This window comes from Mixophyes fleayi, chromosome 12, assembly GCF_038048845.1.
Source record: "Mixophyes fleayi isolate aMixFle1 chromosome 12, aMixFle1.hap1, whole genome shotgun sequence".
Lineage (NCBI taxonomy): Eukaryota > Metazoa > Chordata > Amphibia > Anura > Limnodynastidae > Mixophyes > Mixophyes fleayi.
The window spans coordinates 6,805,413-6,827,870 of record NC_134413.1 but is presented as its reverse complement, the minus strand read 5'-3'; the positions used below and the strand labels follow the sequence as shown (position 1 = coordinate 6,827,870).

At 41.0% G+C, this 22,458-nt stretch overlaps 1 protein-coding gene across 1 annotated transcript; it reads right to left on the bottom strand.

Annotated features, from left to right (window-relative positions):
- Positions 1–8,211: 8,211 nt before the first annotated feature.
- On the bottom strand, positions 8,212–22,031 carry TMX1 (thioredoxin related transmembrane protein 1). The gene is made up of 9 exons (XM_075192843.1): positions 21,751–22,031; positions 18,445–18,560; positions 16,518–16,563; positions 14,699–14,827; positions 13,914–13,959; positions 12,660–12,761; positions 12,215–12,284; positions 11,525–11,687; positions 8,212–9,445 (listed from the first exon to the last, which is right to left on the bottom strand). The coding sequence occupies exons 1-8, from the start codon at positions 22,014–22,016 to the stop codon at positions 11,545–11,547; spliced, it is 918 nt and encodes a 305-aa protein (XP_075048944.1). The 5' UTR covers positions 22,017–22,031; the 3' UTR covers positions 8,212–9,445; positions 11,525–11,544.
- Positions 22,032–22,458: the final 427 nt, after the last annotated feature.

Sequence of the window (22,458 nt, the reverse complement as noted above, 5' to 3'; positions counted from 1 at the left end):
ATCAGCATGAAGCGGTGTAGATATAACATGGCTGCTAACAACAGACAAACAATGTACAGTCCTTAGGTCAGTTCCAAGATTGGTATATGTGATATACAAGTCCTCTGCTAATAATCTAATAGAGACGATGCTGAAAAGCACGGCAAGTGCTTCAATATATAAGGTAGTATAGAGCCTAATATTCAGAGTTCCAGTCTCTAGGTGGACCAACAAATAAGTGCAAGTTCCGTGGAATCAATGGGCAAATTTGCCTTGGTAGTGAATCGGATCAATAAAGTCAACAAAGGAGATTCCTGCATCATCATCATCATCAATTTATATAGCGCCACTGATTCCACAGCGCTGTACAGAGAACTCACTCACATCAGTCCCTGCCCCATTATGTTATGTTCATAGATAGTGAAAAGTTCGGACTTGCCACGGCTGCAACTTCATCCGACATGCGTATGCGATAATAGGTGAACCAGTGCTCTGGCCTGGAGCACTTTCAATATCGGAAGATATCCGATATCCTTCTGACGGGTAAGAACCATTTTCAAAATTCCGGATTTGGGGACATAATGGCTATTTTCATTTAGGGTTTTGTTTTTTGTTCTGTTTTTGTATCTTCTTTTCCTAGTTGGACTAAGGTTTGTAGACTGACACTTACTTGCTTCTGGTCCCAATGTCTGGGGGTGCGGGGTGATGGCCGTTCTCATCCGCAGCCTGATCACTTTGTAGGCTCCCTCTCAAGGGGACCAAAGACCCTTTGGTTGACCTCAGAATAAGATGCTCTTCCGGCAGAGGAGAGTCTGAGGGCTCCTTATTTGTGGCCCTTTCTATACATAAAGTTGTCTCCCGGCTTCATGTAAAACTAACACATCAGAGGAGAAAACATTTCTGTGATTTAAAAGCGACAGTGTCTACTTGGACATGAAACAGGTCTCCCCCCCCCCACCCCCCCCCCCCCCCCCCTCTATATAATTGATCCTATTGTTTTCTTTGGAAGGTTCTAATTGTACAGACCGTTTTATTGCCCCAATTGTTTAATAAGAGTTTTACGTCTTTACTGCCCCAAATGGCTCAATTATGCTAAAGTCTGTTTATTGCTATATTAGCACAGTGGTGGTTTTATGGTGGATATTAAAGGGTTGCTGTGTTCTAATTAAATATTTTTTGTTTGCAGATTGTTTATTATTAAAGTACATTTATCTCAAAACATGAAGTTATGTTTTATTTCCTTACAGCGATAAATAGATAATATACCATCATGGGATCTCTTCCCCAGAATGCTCGGGACTTGAGGTTTTCCATACCTTGGAACGCCATGACTAAGATATAATATGTAACACCTACATTGCCCCTGGGCTTTTCCCTCTTCGTTACGTTTTCAGTGCTCCTCACAGTGACTGTAAAAGGAAACTCCCATTTATCACCATATAGTAACGCTCATCATCATCTATTTATATAGCGCCACTAATTACGCAGCGCTGTACAGAGAACTCGCTCACATCAGTCCCTGCCCCACTGGAGCTTACAATCTAAATCCCCTAACATACACACACACAGACTGAGGGAGACTAAGGGCAATTTAATAGCAGCCAATTAACCTACCAGTATGTTTTTGGAATATGGGAGGAAACCGGAGCACCCGGAGGAAACCCACGCAAACACGGGGAGAACATACAAACTCCACACAGATAAGGCCATGGTCAGGAATCAAACTCATGACCCCAGTGCTGCGAGGCAGAAGTGCTAACCACTGAGCCACCGTGCTGCCCATATTATTTAGATATTTATTTTTTTAAACTTTTCAACCCTTTGAAAAACAGGTCAAAAGCCCTCGTAAAAGGCTTTTTAAAAATGATCTGTTTTGTCGGAACCCCGCCCCCTGTAAATTCACCCTGAGGGGAAATTTAAAGTTGTTAAGTATGTTATAAACTTCATGCTGCCTCTACACCACCTAGCCCCAATACGTGAGCGCCTTGTGATCTTATGCAGGTCAAATTATTGTTTTTGTAGCGTCATGTGTTAGAATGTAAGCTCTGCAGGTCAGGATGGCTGATAGTAGAGTAATAATTGCCCCCAATTAGTGAGTGGTGCAATAATGCTATTTTAATCCTTCTCTTTATCCTGCTGGTGCCTTTGGCATCCACATGAAGAGGGGGCAGAGTACTGATAACCGGCTCATTCAAACTGATGCCAGAGGCTTGTGGTGTGAAACGAACCAATATACCAAACAAAGTTCTTTGGTTGCTCCAAAGGATTCTGGGAGAACCATATAAATACTAAACGTTCTCACAGAAGAAACAAAACAACACACATTAAGATACAAGACCTTATCAAAGCCTGGAAACAAAAATCGAAAAATATATATTTTTCTATGTGCCTGCATTCCATTATAAGGAATGTACTTCTGCCCGAGGCCTGAGTTCTATGCAATGACTGCAGGATAAATGTGAGATAAAGTGCAGAGCGGTCACTGTAATGTGATACGTGTGCAGCACAGGTGGACTATGTACTGATTGTACCAATACTCTCACATCTCTGCTGCATTTCTGGGGAGGTTCGGACCTGCATTACATTGTATAGATCCTGGTGAAGTGTCACATAGCAGCCTGAGCTCCTCCGGGATTCCCAGTCTTATCAGCTGCAGTCTCACTTCCGGAGCCACGACACAGATAAACTAATGGAATCCGTGTTTTCATATGGGGAATGCAAATCTAAGATAGGTGCATTCCTGCCCCTCTGGGCCATGAGATGTAGCAGAGAAAGCCATGGGCTATGAATTTATCTACTCAGCACATTCCAGGACCCATCATCTCGGCTAATGTACAGCGAGGGAGTCAGAAGCAGACATAACAGTGAACTTTACACTCATGTGACTGGTAAGGAGAAGTCTGTCAGAATTATTATTTTTAAAATGTATTTATCAGGTCCCACAAAATTGGGCAGCAAACAGACAAGAAAACAAGGGGAAATTAGGTGGGAGACGTGCTTGCTCTGGCCAGAATCTATCCGAAAACAAGATCTGTCCATACCGATTGGGTCCCATGGGTTGAATCTCTTCTCATTGGTCAAACACATATATAGGTCACCAAATTAGAGCTGACACAAAAGTCTACAACCCTCAGATCCCTATTGTCTCAATCAGATTTGGGGAGCCTGTGGCTTTCTAGGCGATATGGAACTACAAATCCCAGTCTGTGGACGAATTATTAAGTTGCTGTGGCCAAGTGTCTCTTCTATGTGTTTCATAATAACTTGGCCACTAGGGGTCACTGTTGCATTGGAGCATAGAAAGTGTTATTTAACTTTTACATTTGATGAAGTAAATGGCAGCTCCCACTTGTGTAAATGCAAATGTGCTATATAATATGCTTATTTATTCTACTCAGACTTTATAGACAAATAGGGGCATATTCAATTGTTTGAATATCCTGCGGTGTTAAAACTATTACCGTTATTACAATAATAGTAAGCTGGATTTCAGCTCGCGGCTCAGGGAGCTGCGAGCTGAAATCCAGCGATAAAACTACCGTAATACCGGTAATAGTGCGCGCCGCAAGATTTTTGCCGTTTTCGCCAACAATTGAATATGCCCCGTAGTGAGTTTTCACTTTAAGTCGGCAGAGAGCATGTTTACCTTAACAGAATCCCATTGGTTATCATCGGTAGTTTTCCCCTACCTTTTGGAAAGCACATTTTAAATGTAACTAGGATTTGTGTTTTGTGTTCGAGTGTAGTACCCTCTTGTAACCCATAGATGGCACTGTTGCAGGTGGTGCCTAGGGAAAGTATTTAAAGGGGGTATCCACTTTTGGACAATCTTTATGTAAACATCCCCCTTAATAGTACAAGGCAGCAACTTCATTTAAATAAACACACCCTCTCTTCCCCTAGTCAGCCAATGAGGAAGGGTAGGGGGATATTTAAGTAAATCCTGGGATAGCCAGCACTGAATATGGTAAAAAGAAGAAAAAAATAAATAAAAACACTAAATGAGCAACATAATGTCAGTGTTTTATGTCTTCCCAAAATATTGTGGCCCTAGGCAACTACCTTAGTTTGCCTAATGGTGACACACCAGCCCTGTGTTATGGAGAGTTTTAAGCCGCTCATATTCAGGAAAATTACTTTCGAGCAGGGTTCTCTTACCTCTCTGTCTGTATGTATTACCCAGTATTGTCTTATTAATGTTTGTTCCCAATTGTAAAGCGCTACGGAATTTTCTGGCGCTATATAAATAAATGTTGATGATGATGATGAAATTACAAACCCTAATTATTATCATCATCATCACCATTTATTTATATAATGTATATTTATTTATATTATGTTCTAGAAAATGAAGGCAAAACAGGCTGAACATGCTGGGATTTGTAGTTCATTGTTCTTTAACGCTATACCTGTTGGTAGTGGCATTGCTAGAACTTCAGTTTGGCAGCCTTAATTTAAACCTTTTTTTGTTTTTTTCATTCACTTTGAGCTTTTCTTCCCTTTCTTTCTGTATAACCCTCTAATTTAGTGATTTAATCTGTCATCCTTAAGGTATGAATTACAATCTTTTGATCTCACCAACCTCACCTCATCCCGTTTCATCTTTCTGCCTGTTATAATGTCCTATTAGCTCCACTAGTCAGGAATATCTCCTTGTAGTATTTCTCGCAGCCAATCCTCCATCCCGATGTAATAATATAGTAGGCTATATATTTACCTGTCCGTGTCTCGGATATAAGATACTTGTGAACTTGTGACACGGGGCTTTATAGTCACTTAACCAAGCGTGTCACTAATGCTTAATGTCCCTGAAAATTCCATGTACAGCCTGACAATTATACACAACCTTCCACGTGTTCGTGTACTTTGATCAACAGCGGGTAACATATCATTATCTAATATTGATAAATAGTTTACTGGAGGTAGTCATGATGCCAATATCACAAAAATAGCAGGAAATTCTGTAGGAGAAGCTGATCCGTTACTTGTGGAACAGACGGAGTAACTTCCTTACAAGACCCCCCCCACCCTGCATAGTGTGCTTTGTTCAGGATCAAATCAAACATATATTTTCTCCCTGGAACTGTAATAGTTAAATGTTTAGCCAGCAAATTGATTACTGCGTAAAGATAAATGTAATGCAAATATCTATAGTAATTTAAAACAATTTGGATCTTACCATAACCTCCCGACCTACAAGTACCTAGCAGCGGTAATGGGGGGTGTAGACACATCGCGATGGAAGCATGGCCACACCCCTAGAGGGCTGCCTAGCGCTGGATCAGACAATAACTATTCAGACAGAACTTCATTTAAAAATGGGGACTTCCCGCTTTCAAAAGAAGATGCCCGTGACCAGCTAGTTACCCCAACCTCTGGTTCTTCATTATTTTTCTGTAGGCAGAGAAAAGAGCAGAGTTGGGCCTAATTAAATGATCAGTGGGGCTAACGGGGAAAGATCCAGTATTGGGGGGGGGTTGGAAAATCAGATGGCAAAGGGCACAGTGGTCTTTTCAGGTGGTCGCTATAGGCCGACTCCTTCCAATCTGATCAGCTTTTGTTTGGACCAAGCAATAGTTTTGGGCCCACAATATTAAAAAGTTATAAATGTATTTATGATTGATGGCCTTTCTACACCCACCAGGGCAGCATGTGACCTCCGAGCCTTCGCCTGTGGCTACCAGATCCTTCTTGCATTGATGCCAGATTTTTAGGACACGTGTTTATCTTGCATTAAAACGCCTGCTGGTGTTGATAGAGTCGTCTCTTTCTTTAATTGTATTGTTTTACTTTATGACTGAGATCAAGGGTGATGTTTTAAAGGTTAGTGGTTAGCACTTCTGCCTCACAGCACTGGGGTCATGAGTTTGATTACTGACTTATCTCGTGTTTGCGTGTGTTTCCTCCGGGTGCTCCGTTTTCCTCCCACACTCCAAAAACATACTAGTAGGTTAATTGGCTGCTAACAAATTAACCCTAGTCTGTCTGTCTGTGGTAGGGAGTTTAGACTGGAAGCTCTAATGGGGCAGGGACTGACATGAGCCAGTTCTCTGTACAGCGCTGCAGAATTAGCAGCGCTATATAAATAGCTGATGATGATGATGATGATAGGTTAAAGGGCCGGCACATGCTGCTGCTGAACTCTTATTAGATTGCCTTTCACTGATATACACACTGCAAGTGTCCCATCATTGTCTTCTAACAGATAAAAGGGTCCCAGTTATAGCCTAACCTGTAGAAAAACATGACTGCCATCTAGTGGTGCAATCCAACATTACAGACCAATGAATACATTTGTAAAAAGAATATATACTGGCTGAATAGGGGGTGCAGAGTAATAACAGATATCAGAGAGCCCAGAAAGGTAGGCATACTTTATTTATAGGTAAAAGTGCTGTGTGTGGCCTATGCTTATCTAGTGGGTGTAATTAGGGATGGTGATAGTTTTACCATTTCCTCCACACGCGTTTCCCTCTGTATCTGCACACCCAGACATGTAGGCGCAGAGCGATGTTATGCGGGGCTAGAGCCAGGGATATGGCTGCACCTTGAAATGCGCTTGGCAAACAATAAAAAAAATTTGCTCGAATGCTATAAGTAGCGCGGACCCGCTTACTTGGAGGATAGTCAGTGACCATAAGGTGACGTAGTCTCATGGTGCCACAGAAAGTCTCCCAGAGCACCGGCTCTTGCGTTGGCATAAGTTGTAATGATGGCTAATAAAACTGCAAGATGGAATAAGGGCGAGGTTTGTATTTTGCACTTATTACCAAACGTTAAAAATCAAGATCGTCTGTCAATGCTATGACAACCTGGTGAGAGTTTAGGTGGCTCAGCATAAACCGGAGCCTTCACTACCATAGACTTGTGGACACAGGCCATGGCTCAATCAACAGAGATTTCTGAGGACCTCAGAAACCGTGGTTGATGCTCATCAAACTGGATAAGGTTACAGAACAATTTCTACAGACTTTGGCCTTCACCAAACCACTGTCAGCAGATAGTGGACAAATGGAGAAGATCCAACACCATTGTTACTCACCCCAGGAGTGGTTGTCCAACAAAAACCACTCGAAGAGTAACGGTAACGTCACAGGACCTGCAGGCCTCTCCTGTACTAGATATCGTCAGAGGACACGAGTCCACAATCAGACAAACATCGACCAGGGATACTGTGTATGTGAGGATAACAAGGAGGAAGCCGCTACCCTCCAAGAACATTGCTGCCCATTTGAAATTTGCTAAAGACGACCTGGATGAGACCGAAGACCACTGGAAGAAAGTTCTGTGGATGGAGGACTCTAAAATATCACTTTTTGGCTTAGATGTGTTATTTGGAGAAAACCAAACGCTGCAATTTAACAGAAGAGCCTCATCCCAACCATAAAACACGGTGTCTGGCGGTTCGGGGCTGTTTTGCTGCCACTGGACCAGGACGGCTTACAATCATTGATGGAGCTATGAATTCTGAATTATACCAGCAAACTCTACAGACGAATGTTACGGTACCCATCTGTGAACTGAAGCTCAACAGAAGGTCCTGCAGCAACTCAACGCGCAAGACGGTCTACTAATAAAAATGGTTGACGCAGAAGAAAACTGGCGTTTTGGAATGGAACAGTCAAAGCCACAACCTTCATCCTACCTGTGGTCGATGTTCAACTGGGGTGTTCATGCAAGAAAGCCCACTACCATCTTTGAGTTGAAGCCGTTGTGTAAGGAGGAAAGGGCCAAAATTCCTCCAAACCAATGTGCAGGACTGATCAACATTTACAGTAAATGTTTAATTGAAGGTGTTGCTGCACAAGGAGGTCAGTTACTGAAAGCAGGGGTGCACATGCTTTTCCAAACCAAAAAATTGTAATGTTGGACCATTGTGATCAAGATATATCTTTTTGTGGGTTGTTTGTCTTCTCTTTATCTAATTTTATGACTTTGATGAAGATCTGATTACATTTAAAGTCACAATACTTCAAACTTTCTAGGACTGGTGTATGAATAACTTATGATGGACATTTGTGATGAAATTATATTGTAGTTATGCAGTTTTTTTAATATTCATTTTCACATTTTAGTGTGTTTCTATCCACATCATATGAATTATTGTATGAGCTGTTATTCAGTAAGGACTGAACATTTGCTGCCTGCGCAGTCTGTTGTAGTAAGTCAGAGAAGGGAGATGGGCTGGGAAACTGAGCAACTTAACTCCGTACACTACAAACAACCCTCACAAAAGTAAAACAAGGTTTATTAATTGCATTCCAGCCTGTTACAAAAATACAAAATATATTTTCAGTTGAACTATCTTACACAGCGTGTAGGTTTATGTTGGCGAATCGCAGAGCCTTTCCCGATACCCGTTTTGTAACCCAAATACATCACAGGGCTCCCCGGCAGCGAGGTCTAGAATATCACACAATACTTATATTAATAAATGGTAACTGTGGCTGAATAAATATTTATATCCATCTTCCAACCCTGATAGTTTGGTTAGGTGACACACTGACAATATATAAACATTAAGTGTGTCTTATTAATGACTAACTACGGAAATACAACGAAGCTCCAACACAAACCACAAGGAAAAAATAAAAAGAGGGATCTTTTTCAACGGCAATGACAAACAGACTTGTTACCAGCAGAACTGAATCCCTAGGGGGCGCTGTGTTCTAGTGGGACAGGTTGGTCATAATGTTAATTAAAACAAATCAATTTGGTAGTATAACATAACACTGAGATCTAGCAATCTTTTTTTTAAAAAAAACAAACACCTGATTCCATTTAAAACTTGATTTTGTGACCACTTATTTGAGGCCATTTATGAAAACCAATACACAAGTAATGGTGCTGTAACCACCAAGATCTTCAGGGAGTACTCCCCTCTGCTGGGATGACACCTTGTGACATTGTTAGAGAAAACATGGAAGACAGACCATATAATAAGACTCCATGTATATCATTCACATCATTCCAAGTTTAGCTCCAATCGTTAACAAAGAGGAGCCCAGTAGAGGTGGTGATTAATGTATAGATGTCCCAGCAGAGGTGGTGATTAATGTATAGATGTGCCACAGAAAGCAATGTGCTAGTATTGCATTATGAAGACAGAAGGTCCTTGAATCACAGATTTGTACGCAGGAGAATCCATCCACCCAGTACATAGTTATCACCACTGCTGACTGTAGGTCACCGATACTGGAGTTTATCTAGCAGATAATGGACAGAAGTTGTCATTGTGTCCTCCCAAAAGCAGCAAAATACTTGTACCCATCAGTCAGGGGGGAGAGGCCGGCAATCAGGAATACACAGGAAGACTGGTCACTGCCAGGAACTGGCTTCGGAATACGGATAATCCAGAGACTGGATAAGAACCGGGAGCGGATGAACGTTTCTGGGAAATATGTCAGAGGTCACGTATGGAACGCTCTGCAGGGATCACAGCGATCTGGGGGTTGTCCTCTCCTCACTAAAAAGCAAAAACAAACAAAAAACAGTCATTGGCCCAGTAAGATGCTTATTATTACTTACAAACGTCCCTAATGAATCACTGTAATAAGCGTTCCAGTCGTCTACAGCAAGGGCCACCATCTTGTGGGCTCAGCCAATAACCAATATTCATAATCTACGATAAGTACAGCTGCTCAACCACGGATCCGGCTATATTACTAATACATTTATGGTGGAATTTGCTTTAGATATGTGGACGATATCTTATGGGCTGATCCTTCAGATAATTTATATCAATACTATCCGGCGACAATAAAAGTCACAATGCGTTAGGACGTCTCCAGTTCCTAGATGTGAAATTACAAGAGATAATAAAATGTGAGGCTCCCTCATATTCCAAACCTACTGATCATAACAACACGTTGTTACTAGAGATGAGCGGGCTCGGATTCCGCTAATCCGAGCCCACCCGAACAGTGCAGATCCGAACGGGATCCGAGCACTGTTCGGATATTTCCGGCGGGCAAAAAAATGAAAACGAGGCTCTGTCAACCTAGTCTCTGGTCGAATCTCGTGAGGGGTGGGAGGGAGGGCCCAGAACAATTCCATCTTGTACCTCTTTTTTTGGCATTATGTGCTCAAGCTACCTCGGTGCAACCTTTTGGCCTAAAAACAATATTGTGAGGTGTTCAGAATAGACTGGAAATTAGTGGAAATGATTGTTATTGAGGTTAATAATAGCGTAGGAGTGAAAAAAACAAAAAACAAAAACTGTTTAGCACTTTTTATGCTTTTTTTAAAAATAAATCAGAACCAAAACCTTTCGTCGGATGTTTTGGCAAAACAAATCAGAACCCAAAACCTCAAGCTAATCAGAACCCAAAACCCAAAAAAGGTGCACAGCCTTAGTTGTTATGCTCTATCACTCTCTTGCTTCTGGCTTAGTCAGTTTATGAGGGTTAAAATAATGACGGACTGTTGTGATGGAATGATACGGATAGGGGGAAAGAGGCCATGAAGGCAGTGATTGGTTAAAACGTCAGACAGATGAAGCAATCCGCCTGTCTAACTAAACCTACACCAAACGGTCAGTAGATTGGATCACAGTTGGTGGTACTTTCATACCAATGGGGTAAGTCTAGTGGCAATCGTTTAATTATATTGTAAAAACAGACAGAGCATATTTATTGATATAAATTGATACCCAAGTTTATACTTCCTAGGTAGGAGTACCGCTGTTACTGTTTGTGTGGATTCCATGGTTTTAGGATACCGGCGAGGGTCCAAGCACCCTCATTTTATTTGTTTTACCCCACATATAAAGAACTGATGGACTAAGGAGAGCATCACTTATGTCAGATTAACAGAGGGCGCCCCCTTGTGGACATCAGGTGAAACGCATGACAATGTGCTGTAAGTTTGTGAACCCCTGGTGTACGGAGAGTATGAACGGATACACTGACGTTTAATCATAATTAGTGGGACGTATGAATATTGTATCTGTCTCTGCTTCCTTTTATGTTTACTCATGTCGATCATTAACATTTGTGATTATAAAATAAGCAATATATTCTACTGATAGTATGAAGTACGAGGTTATGGATCATAATACAAGCAGGATGTTATGGATTATATTTACCACACTCAGATATAGATATAAAATGATCTTGATCACAGTTGTATCTGAATTCTCTTCTGCTCCGCTATGTTCCCGAGTTAAATTGTACTTTAGAATTTTTTTATTTTTTTAATGGTCCATTAAACACTACTAATCTCCTAAATATTTTAGCTAAATGTGTAGCAATTTTTTTTTTTTTATTATTATTATTGCAGTAGTGTGCTGCCGACCAAAGCCTTCTGTAAAAGGGCACCACCTGCAGGCTGTGAGACATACTGCAGTTTAAAAAATGCTTTTATTTAAACGCTCCAAATTTCACACTTCTGCATTTAAAGATGGTAAATGGTTTTAAACCCATCTTAATGAAACAAATCAGTTTTACACAAGAATTGTGGCATTGCATAACTAGATTTATCTATGTAACAGAATGTAGAAACTCTATAAAACTTGAATGTGAAAGATACATAAAAATAAATTAACCTGTTAAACGGTGGTAAGATTTAGGATTTCACAGAACGTCTGCGGACACTGCCCTTCGGAACGTCCTCATCTGGTGTTTCGTCATCATCGTCCGAACCTTCCTCTTTCTCCCGCTCTTCCTCCATCTGTTTTAATAATTTGGCTGCTTCAGGTGTTAGATTTTCTGAAACAAAGGCAGGCAGCGGTCAGGGCATAAAGAGGAATGATTTGCCGCTACGCCAGAACCGCAGCCAGGAGTAACAACGGGCGGATCAACATTATAAACATATATATTCCCTGTTCTATATAACAGGGAGATAGTGGATATGATTGAAGTCCCTACTTATCATATACATTGTACGTAATTGCTTAGAAAATAAGTTCGTTGTGTGACCACAAGCAACAAGCACCAGGAATAAACACAGTCACACAAGTCACTTCAGCCAATAGTAAGATTGTATTTGCTGAAGGTTAGCGCCAAAGAAAGTGTAATCAGAATTTCCTGCACGGAGTCAAATTTGCTTTTAAATTTAGGAAAACTTGTGGTTCTCCAGCTGGCAGTGCATGCTGGGACCTGTAGTTCCAGAATCACAGATCAAATTGCCAGAACCACCGACAAATTCATCTGCCAAGACCAGATGGCCGACTACTTCTCCCCCCATTGGTAATAAAACACCAGCAGATTATTATTATACAGAAACGAGCACTCACTGGGGTACATGAATCCCTGCGGCCGCTGACGCTTCGTCGGACAAATGTAATCTGCCACAAACACCAGTATCTGCAATAAAGAATGAAAAGAAAATGACAAACCGATATTAGCCCCAACGCTGGGGATACTGCAGCGTTCGGGGCAAGCTTCAAGGATTTCTGCTCCCGCTACAGATGTGTGCACAAAGGTTCTGTCGCCCGGGGCAACCAGATTGTCACATTCCATGTGCAGTTTAGAAGGTGTTTGGTTGCTATGGGTAACAGCACATTTGTAGGTACAGGATTTATTGAACAAGCTCAGTTGCGATTCATGAAACTTTATCTAATTGGTATCTTGTACGATTAACAAATCTTCCTTCCTCAAACAGAGCAGCAAAAGTTGTTGGGCAACACCTCCACTTTTAATTTTTGGGTTTGATAGATCTACCCCGTAGTGTCTACTTACCAGCCCCAAAACAAGACCCACGAGTAGCGTCAGCAATCCAAATATGATATAGGACCCCCAGACGGGTATACCGATGTCCTCCACAAAATAATTGTGACAGTACTGGGGAGACAGACACAAATGGTCAGGATACAAGAAGCTGTGAGAACACCGGACACTGAACTGACTGCAGGAAACGACAATATATAGATTGTATTTAATCGGTTACTGAATTAGGTTTCTAAAATGAAGCACTAGAGCAAATAGGATAGAAAATAAGGATTTAATTTTGACCTGTGTCAGATCCAATCATAACAAGACTAATATGTGGGAGAGGCTTCAGCTGTGTAATGGATTTAGCAGAGGAATGAGAGGGTAACACTGAACAGCGGGTTTAACTTTCAACATTTCAGTTTTGCGGTCCTTTAATATATATCCCAAGTGACCCTCTTACATTTAATGAGGATCAATCAAGTGCGTAGGAGAAAGGTCTAGATAAGCAACTGTTATGACAAAAAAAATCCCATTGGTGTACAAATACATATGTAGATCTGTATATAAGAAAATATATATTATACATATTGGTACTACGGTGTATACAGCACTTTATAATCATGTAATATCTTCACCATACCCATTTTACAATTGGAATAAAAACTAATATACAAGATTTGGGTTTGGAGATTTATCAAACTTTCTAAAAAGGAGAAGTGGAGATGTTGCCCATAGCAACCAGATTCTAGTTATGTTCTACACTGTATTGGACAAAAGAGCTGGAATCTGATTGGTTGTTATGGGCAACAGCTCCACTTTTTAGAAAGTTTGATAAATCTACCCCCCTGGGTGTTATACAAGGGAGTAAGAGGGGCCTAGGTACTAGATGATAATATACAAGGTATATACATTGCAAATTTGAACAGGAAATATATACAACCCTCCACAGTGCACAGTAGTCGGAAGAGACTTTGTACAGAAAATTTATGGGGGCTATAATAAGTGTAAAATATAAAAATGTGTTATTATAATATACAGCTTCTTGCTAATGAACACTGATGCTATCAGAACGCAGTGTTTATAAAGATTAAACGAAACACGTGTATTAATAGAAAATAACATTTATTGGATAGACAATAGGTGACACTTACTGTCCTCTCTACCATGTTTTGGGAAACAGCCATATCCATCTATAATCTATCTATATAATCTAATCAATCTATCTATATATAATCATCCAGTGCTCTGGAAGATTGCACGGCTCAGAAGCGTTGCACATACCCGAATCCACATGGACAGCTGGAACAAGGCCGACATACTGCTCATGCTGGAAAGAAGCAGAATATTAATGTGAGAGACTGAATAATGCTACTTACAAGAAAATTGATTATATCTATATATCAAAGTCACATATTCTTTTGTGGATTTGGCAGCAGCATTTATGTTTTTTATCAGGAGATAGATAGATGTAGATATCTATCTATATCAGTTTCTTGAGGTTTTTTTTATATTTTCCATTATTTTATACCCTATACTGACAGCTGTAAGTGACACCTTGGCGATCACGAGACTTGGTGATCACACGCACCATGATTTTGCCCCACTGCAGTAAAGTGTATATACAAGACCAGGAAGTATATTTACTAAACTGCAGGTTTGAAAAAGTGGAGGTGTTGCCTATAGCAACCAATCAGATTCTAGTCATCATTTATTCAGTACATTCTACAACATGACAGCTAGAATCTGATTGGTTGCTATAGGCAACATCTCCACTTCTTCAAACCCGCAGTTTAGTAAATATACCCCCAGGAATAATTTCAGCTTCCAGCCCAGGAAACAGCTAGAAATCGTTTTCTTCAACACAACAGAGCTCATTAACAAACATGGCATTTTTAGGTACACAATATGCACGGAACCACAGCAACCAATCAGCTTTCATCTGTCTAATACAAGTTAGAAAATGAAAGCAAGCACCTGATTGGTTATTGTGGTTCAGAGCAACGTTAATACACAAGTCTTATTGGTCATTTAGCTCCTGAGATAATCAGAACGTTCCATTCACTTACAGCAGGGAGTCCGGGCTGAACCAAGAAGACATGGGTTCCAGCGCCTCCCACTCCTTCTCATTGATAAAGCTGATGAACTCCTTGTGGGTCCTCGATCCCTGGTACTTGCGGAAAATCCCGTCTTTACAGCTGGGATAAGGACATTAAAAGAATGAGCCGACGCATTTAGACGTGCAAATATTCTTATATTAAAGAAACAGCTGCTACAAATAATATATCATGTTGATAGTACATGGTTAGCCTTTCATTGAAGTTAAATCATGCAATATATATTATGTTATATACGTAGTATAAAAACCATTTGGTTTAGAATTATCTTCCACTCTCTCCACGTCATCATTCATAATCTGGGTTTCGTTACTTCGATCACCAGTTAATGTTTGGCTCTAGACATATGGTATTGTTTTTGGAAGGAACTTAGGGCAGAGTGGTGTGCAGCAAAGAGGAACAATAACGATTTGAGAGATAACGAGTTGAATTATAGGCTACCTGGAAGTCGCCTGTTTTTAACCTTGAAAACTGTAAAGAAAAGTTTCTACTAAATTAATTCATTGTTGCAATTTGAATATAATAGAGAAAAAAAAAATACATTTTCTTTTAATCACAATCTATACTATCTGGATGATCAAATGCATAATGTACTACAGTCCTCACAGGATTACAGGACTTACACTTTAAATTCAAGTTTCCTACTTTAAAAACATTCGTATTCAAATCTGCCCATATACTGAAACACGAGTACATTTAATTCCTTTAAATCCTCAATAAAGTTATAGGATTAGACTGCTCAATGCTGCTTAGAAAAAAAGATCTGTAAATTGATATTTTAGCAAGTAATTCATAACTTGCCAAACAGACCTGACCTTTCCATTCATGTAATAATAATCCGGGAAGTGCTTAGTGCGGAGACGGAGCTGTACGCTTAGTATTATCGGTCGTGTCGAGGCAAAACTATTATACACATTGGCTGTCAGTGTTTGTTCTTTGGTAGGCCAAGAAAGACCCCCTTAATTGTGTTACTGACAATCCGATGACACGGCTACAATGTAGCCAACCATGCGATTCATAGTATACATGGAAAAATAAATTATTTGTATTAAGTTTTATGGGCGTGGGCGAGTTAGATTACGGGTTACTTAGCAAAATAGCCACAGTGGTGAGGGGGAAAAAGGAAAGTACTATGACTGTTAAATTATACGGCAAGGGTTAAATATTCTAGAATAATAATTGCGTGTGTGTGTGTGAATATATTTAATTGCAACAAGAGAACAGATGCATCTTATCTATATTGCTTCCTTGCCGAAGGAATGTGTGGGGAGTAGACACCAACACGGGCTCTTTGTTACATTGTACTCTGTCTGCTTGTTAATGTTCTCCCATATATTGGTCGTTATCTTTCAACGTTAATGAAGATATTATTTGCTGTGTAACTTTGTCATGTAATGCACAAGTTTCTACAAATGTAAGCCAAGGTTGAGGAATGTATTCGGTTGTGTAGATATAGAACCTGCTGGTTTAGAGCTATCTAAATAAGAATGGAATGACTGTGTAAGAGTGCTCCATGATGAATTCAGCTATATTTTGCTTCTAATAAAAATCATCTATGATTATTCCACAGGCAAATGTCTCAGTGGCTTTCATTTTCCACAGTAGAATATATTTTTCATTTTAATCCCCCTCTCCACCCCCATAGCAATACTGTGTGTGAGGGGGAGGGAGGATTGGAGGTTTAAAATCAGTATAACAGCTTTGTTTTTAGGAAGAATATATAAAAGGTCCCAATGAATTACAGTCAGGCGCTCTCTAATCAGACACTTACTGGTATATTGTGGGTAATGCCGTAATAACAAAACGACCACTTAGACCTGCAAGACAAGAAAAGTCAATTTACTGAACAGACATTTCACACAGTGATTACTCAATCCCAGGACTTGTGTCATCTTCTAAACTTACAGGCAGGAAGGAAATCTCATCTTATCTCATTACTGGGGGGAGAAGGGGACGTGAAGACGACAGATACTTATGTAGTGATGTAACGTGTGTCTGCATTTGGACAGCGATCTAACAAAGTGTAACTGAGTGTTGTCCGTTCTACCGGAAATAAAACCACTGCACAGATGATACATTATTGTATTTTCTGTAGCTGTACCACAATATAAGTTTGTGAAACCAGGCAGTACGATTTTTGGACTTTTGTGAATAACGCAGAGAGACACTTTAGGGACAGTACTGTGGCTCAGTGGTTAGCACTTCTGGCTTACAGCGCTAGGGTCATGAGTTCAATTCCCGACCATGGCCTTATCTGTGTGGAGTTTGTATGTTCTCCCCGTGTTTGCGTGGGTTTCCTCTGGGTGCTCCGGTTTCCTCCCACACTCCAAAAACTGGTAAGTTAATTAGCTGCTGGCAAAACGAACACGTGTGTTTGTGTGTGTTAGACTGTCAGCTCCAACGGGGCAGGGACTGATGTAAATGACAACTATTCTCTACAGCGTTGCGGAATTGGTGTCGCTATGTAAATAAATGGTGAATATTTCAACACTCGCGATCCATCGTCCTATCTGCGTACTATGACCGTTCACCATCTCGAAGCATTACAGTTTATTGTTCAATATAGGTTATTGTAAATCGGGCGTATTTATGTCAATAGGAACATAGTTACATAAGCCAGACAAGGTAAAAGGACGCTAAGTGGAAGGGAGGATGAGATGTCTGGGTTAGACAATAGGATAACGTTATCAAATCTCTCCTGTTCAGATTATCTCCAGTTATCTAGGACTGTACCTCACCATAGGTCGCTAAATAGATTTGGCTTTTCATTTCTTTGCTGACTTACATGGAATGTCCCTTATACGGCCAGACGATACATAGAAAACCACATTGTAACAGGGTAAATTCCAGATAACTCCCTATCCCGGCTGCTCCTTATCACAGGAAACTTCACAAAGTGTCGCTGACAAAGAGTCTATTCATATTTAAGATCACCTCTCTGGCAGACGTATCTCACACATTTTACACTTGTGAAGTGGTGACAGAAAGGTGATCACTTGTTCTTTTGAATTTGCCGTTCAAAGGTCCCCCCCCTTCCCCCCCAGTCCCAGATCTGGGGGTAAATGTATCAAGATGAGAGTTTTCCGGCGGGTTTGAAAAGTAGAGATGTTGCCTATAGCAACCAATCAGATTCTAGCTGTCATTTTGTAGAATGCACTGAATAAATGATAACTAGAATAGGATTGGTTTTTCAAACCCGAAGGAAAACTCTCAGCTTGATTCATTTACCCCCTGGGGTCTTCTGGCATTCCTTAATTAGCGGACAGCAGCAATACGAAAGTAATAGGGTGGTCTAAAGGGGTGGGAGCCCTTAGCTGTAAAAAAGACCACCAGATGCAAAACCACAGGTCCTACTTAATAATTATATTATATAGAGAGGGATCGGAGCTGTAATGCTGAGGACTTGGGTTTTCCAGATAATTACCCCCCACCCCCATGATTTAGAGCACCATGCCTAAAATATACTGAATAAAAGTTCCCTGTCTTCCTCCACATTGCCCCTAGCTTTTCCCTCCTCATTTAATTATTTAGCGGTGCTCCTCGCAGTGACTGTAGGAGGAAAGGCTACATGGTTATCTGTGTACATGGCATCATTACCGCACAGCGGTAGTTATTTACTTTAAGGCAGAAGAAAACCGCACAGGATGATCCATCACCTGACAATAACTGGAAATAAGAACCCAAATACCGGACAGTACCTGGCTGCGCGGTGACATCCACTTTGGCGATGTTCACATCCAGGTCTTCTCCCCATTCTGCAAACTCCTCCCACTCGGGCTGCAGCTTCTGACAGGCCGGGCACCAGGGCGCGTAGCTGAGGAATATTAACACTGTTATCAGGATGTATACGCTGCAGTATACGACAATGACAATAAAACTTGGACTAAAGGTTATAACAAAGCAATATAGACCGTGCAATAAAATATATATGCACAGTTTACAAAGTGCAGTCTGCAAAGTCTACAAATTACACTTTTTTTTCTTTATATAACAAAGCTGACAACATTCTATGTGGTAAAAAATGTTAAAAAAACCCTATATTTAATAGAAATGTAAAACTTGTATATAAAATGACAAACGATAAAAGTCTTGAGTCTGTATAAATACCCCCAGGCAATTTGCCGCCACGCTCTGATCCCAGATAATGAATGTACCACTCCTTTAAAAGTGCTCAGGAATCCAGACATGTAAGGAAATGTCATCTCCCTCTAGAGCTGAAGCAGCACTTACGCTTCTTGCAGTTTGTACGTCCGTCAGCATCAAAAATGCTGTTTCACATCGCCCAATCAAATATTAAACATATGTCTTATACTATAAATACAAATCACACGACAGACGTTCAGGGGCCATTTGTAAAGTCAAATTTTTGTGCATTTTCCATTATCAGTCATATGAAAGGGCCCATCTGTACGTACCCAGGTAACTTTAATGGAAGAATAATGTATATGTCATAAGGAAGTGCATCTCAGCTTATAACTGGGTTAGCCATTTGCAATAGGCTTTACATTCCTTAATAATACACCAGTTTATATTGGATTGCTATTCGTACTGTACATGCAAATACTAGTTTAGTGACCCTCTATAAATTGTGGTTTTACTGGGCTCAAAGGTATATATGTTACAGCATAATGACACTTTATAACACTCATATGCTGAACAGCCACAGTTCTAGAATCTCATATATATTTTGGGGATAAGCACCCCTCCCTCCCTCTTACTCAAGGTGGCCACACAATCAGATCTGATCTTTCCTCTTCATTTGAATCCGGATTTAATCAGATCGAAAACGAATGGATACGTCTGCATTCCAGCGGTGCGCCCCAATTATAAGATGCCACATATCTGGTAATAAGAGTGGGGTACATAGCTGGAACTGACATACCCTCAAAGAATTTCCTTATTCTGGACATACAATAATGCCATTTTCTGCAAGAGAAGTCCTACAGGCACTGCATGACAAAATTTGAGGGCCACTAAAGCACAAGTTGCCTAAAATATAGAAGCAACTAATATCATTTACAGATGTGTAAAAGTCCCCATACCTTGACAGAACTTAAGATATTAAACATTGTATTTACAATGGGTATGCAGCTGAGTCAGAGCTTTTGCTCTCTGCCATCAGCTATTTCAGGCTGACTGCAGTGTCCGTCCATTGAGAGGAAGTCTGCTGCGTGGACAAAAGTGCCCGTCCACAGCCACAATTTTATCTCAAACCTTCAGTTCTGACAAGCCCCTGAAACACTTACATACGTGTTTGGAAACAGTAGAAGTAGCTTTTATATAAGCCAAGTTCTACGTTTGCCGGTCAATTCTGTGCTGGGATATATGTAGCTCTGTGAGATTTGACTCACATGAGAGAAATTCCTTCAGTGATTGACATTATTATTTTTTTTTTGTTGTTCCCTTTTGAACACTGCATTTTCTTCTTGTAGTTATAGGGTGTACACAAGTCAAAGGGTTACTGCAGCTAAAATGTGTTTTGTTTTTTTACCCAACAAGTAGGGGTTCCATCCGAGGGAAACCTGTTCAAATTCAAACAGAGGGGGGTCCAGATAGTACCTATGTTAGAACTTAATGCAGTTTCTGGAACAGAAGCAGGAATAAGGAAGGAGGAATGACTTCTGCAGAACTAAGGGGGATACTAGCATAGTAATCCCAGGAGTCTACTAGTTGGGTGGAGGGAATAATATATAATTTTCAGTCTCTTGGTGCCTCTAAGGGCTCGTACACATATACATGAAAACCACAATATGCATTAAACGAGCACCAGCAAAAACTAGTAAACATTATACCGGGGCTCCAAAAAAATAACAAGTGATTGTACGTTCTGAAAAGCATAGCTTTCCAGGTTACCTACAGCTGTCAAAAATGTTAACACAAAGTCAAGTATAATGGAATTCTATGGGAACTCCTGCAAAGCACCAAGTACATAATACACAATACAGTTTTGAGTTGCGTTATTAAATCTCCCCTCAAGTGATATCAAACCCCCTATGCTACAACAAGCGTTGTTTTTCTATGTCCCTACCTATGTAATATGACAGTCAAAGCAGGAGACCCTCTCTTAACCACAGGAGACCTAATGCCACTGAAAATCTGTTTTTTTCCAGGCCCATGTGTACGTAGCATAACACTCAGAGTAGAGGATCATTTCTCTTAACCAGGGAGAGATTTTTTGAACTCTTAGCAGGTCTACATTATCTGCCCCAGTTCCTACCAAAACTAGATCATGGGGCAGATTCAATTAGCCGCGTTGTGTCTCCGGACCAGTCTGCGGAGACACATGACATTGGAAGTGTGTTTTTTTTGGGGTTTTTTTACTAAAATCTCCGCTCGTTTTCCCTCACGTCCCATCACCATTTATTTATATAGCGCCACTAATTCCGCAGCGCTGTACATAGAACACACTCGCATCAGTCCCTGCCCCATTGGAGCTTACAATCTAAATTATCTAACATACACACACAGAGTCCCATAGACACGCAAGGGGGGAAATTTGTGGAGATTTCAACACCGCATTATCTGACAATGTGCACAGCTGGATATCGAGGCATCGTCCGGCAGTACCTCGTGGCTCATTGAATCTGCCATTATCAGACTTGGGTGGAATTATCCTTTAATAGTGTCAGAGTCTTTATCTATAGAAATACACTTTTTCCTACTATATTTGAGACACAATCACTTTCTCTTGGATACAAATTAACATAAACAACAACATATTATATACAACAAACACCACAATTTAATAATGAAAACATTTTGGGAGCTAAAGATATTCTTAGACAATGACATTATGCCCATACTGAGGTGACAGAAGTTATAAGGGGGGTCCTTGGTACAATTGGGGGGTCCATCTGGGAGGTATTATGGGGGGGGGGGGGGGGTCAGGTTAGGATAATGAGCCCCCATCACCTCACAGGCAGGATAGGAGTTACCAGCTGTCATAGAACTACAAGTCCCAGGATGCCCAGAGGCAGACAGGAGCCTAGAGGGAGCACACTTACAATTTGATCATCCATTCCCCCTCCAGGATGTCTTTCCAGTTGCTGTCGGTGATCTCCACCACGTCCCCCCGCTTGGCCAGCACTGCCGGGAGGCAGAGCAGGAGGAGGAGGAGGCAGCGGACTGCGGGCGGCGCCATGACAGGCCGGGCACTGAGGGACGGGTCCGCTTCGGAGACTGCGGAGGAAAAGAGAAGGAAGACGGAAGAAACAGCCTGGCTGTGGCTGGAGGGAGGGGACGCACCGCTTTTAGGCAACGTCACACCCATTCTCCGCCATGTTGTGACTGGCGGCTCCGGCCGCCATATTATGGGTGGCGAGTGGCGGCTGCCATCTTGTGGGTGGCGAGTGGCTGCCGCCATCTTGTGGCTGGCAGGTCTGTCACTGGGTTCCCTCTATTTTCTGACCTCCAGGGAGACTCATAGAGGGCCTGTCTCAGATATATTCATATTATATATTCATTTCTGTAGAGTATTTCCCTTCTTCCATATTTTGCATTTCACTTTACTTATATATAATATTTCACTATACTATGTCTCCTATACTGTATATCACTATTCTACTATCTCTCAATGCTATATATGTCAATGCTTATGTACTATGCACAGGCCCGGAGCTCCCATTAGGCAAGGTTAGGCACTTGAGGGCGCCGATTGTTGTGGGGGGGCTGGGGCGCCGATTTTGTAAAAATGCCTAGGGCGCCATGGAGGC

Coding starts and splice junctions, on each gene's coding strand:
- TMX1 (XM_075192843.1), bottom strand. CDS start 22,016: ATGGGTGTGACGTTGCCTAAAAGCGGTGCGTCCCCTCCCTCCAGCCAC. Junction 18,561..21,750: donor GGGGAATGGATGATCAAATT/GTAAGTGTGCTC, acceptor AATATTCCTCAG/CTACGCGCCCTGGTGCCCGG. Junction 14,828..16,517: donor GCATTACCCACAATATACCA/GTAAGTGTCTGA, acceptor TCCTTATCCCAG/CTGTAAAGACGGGATTTTCC.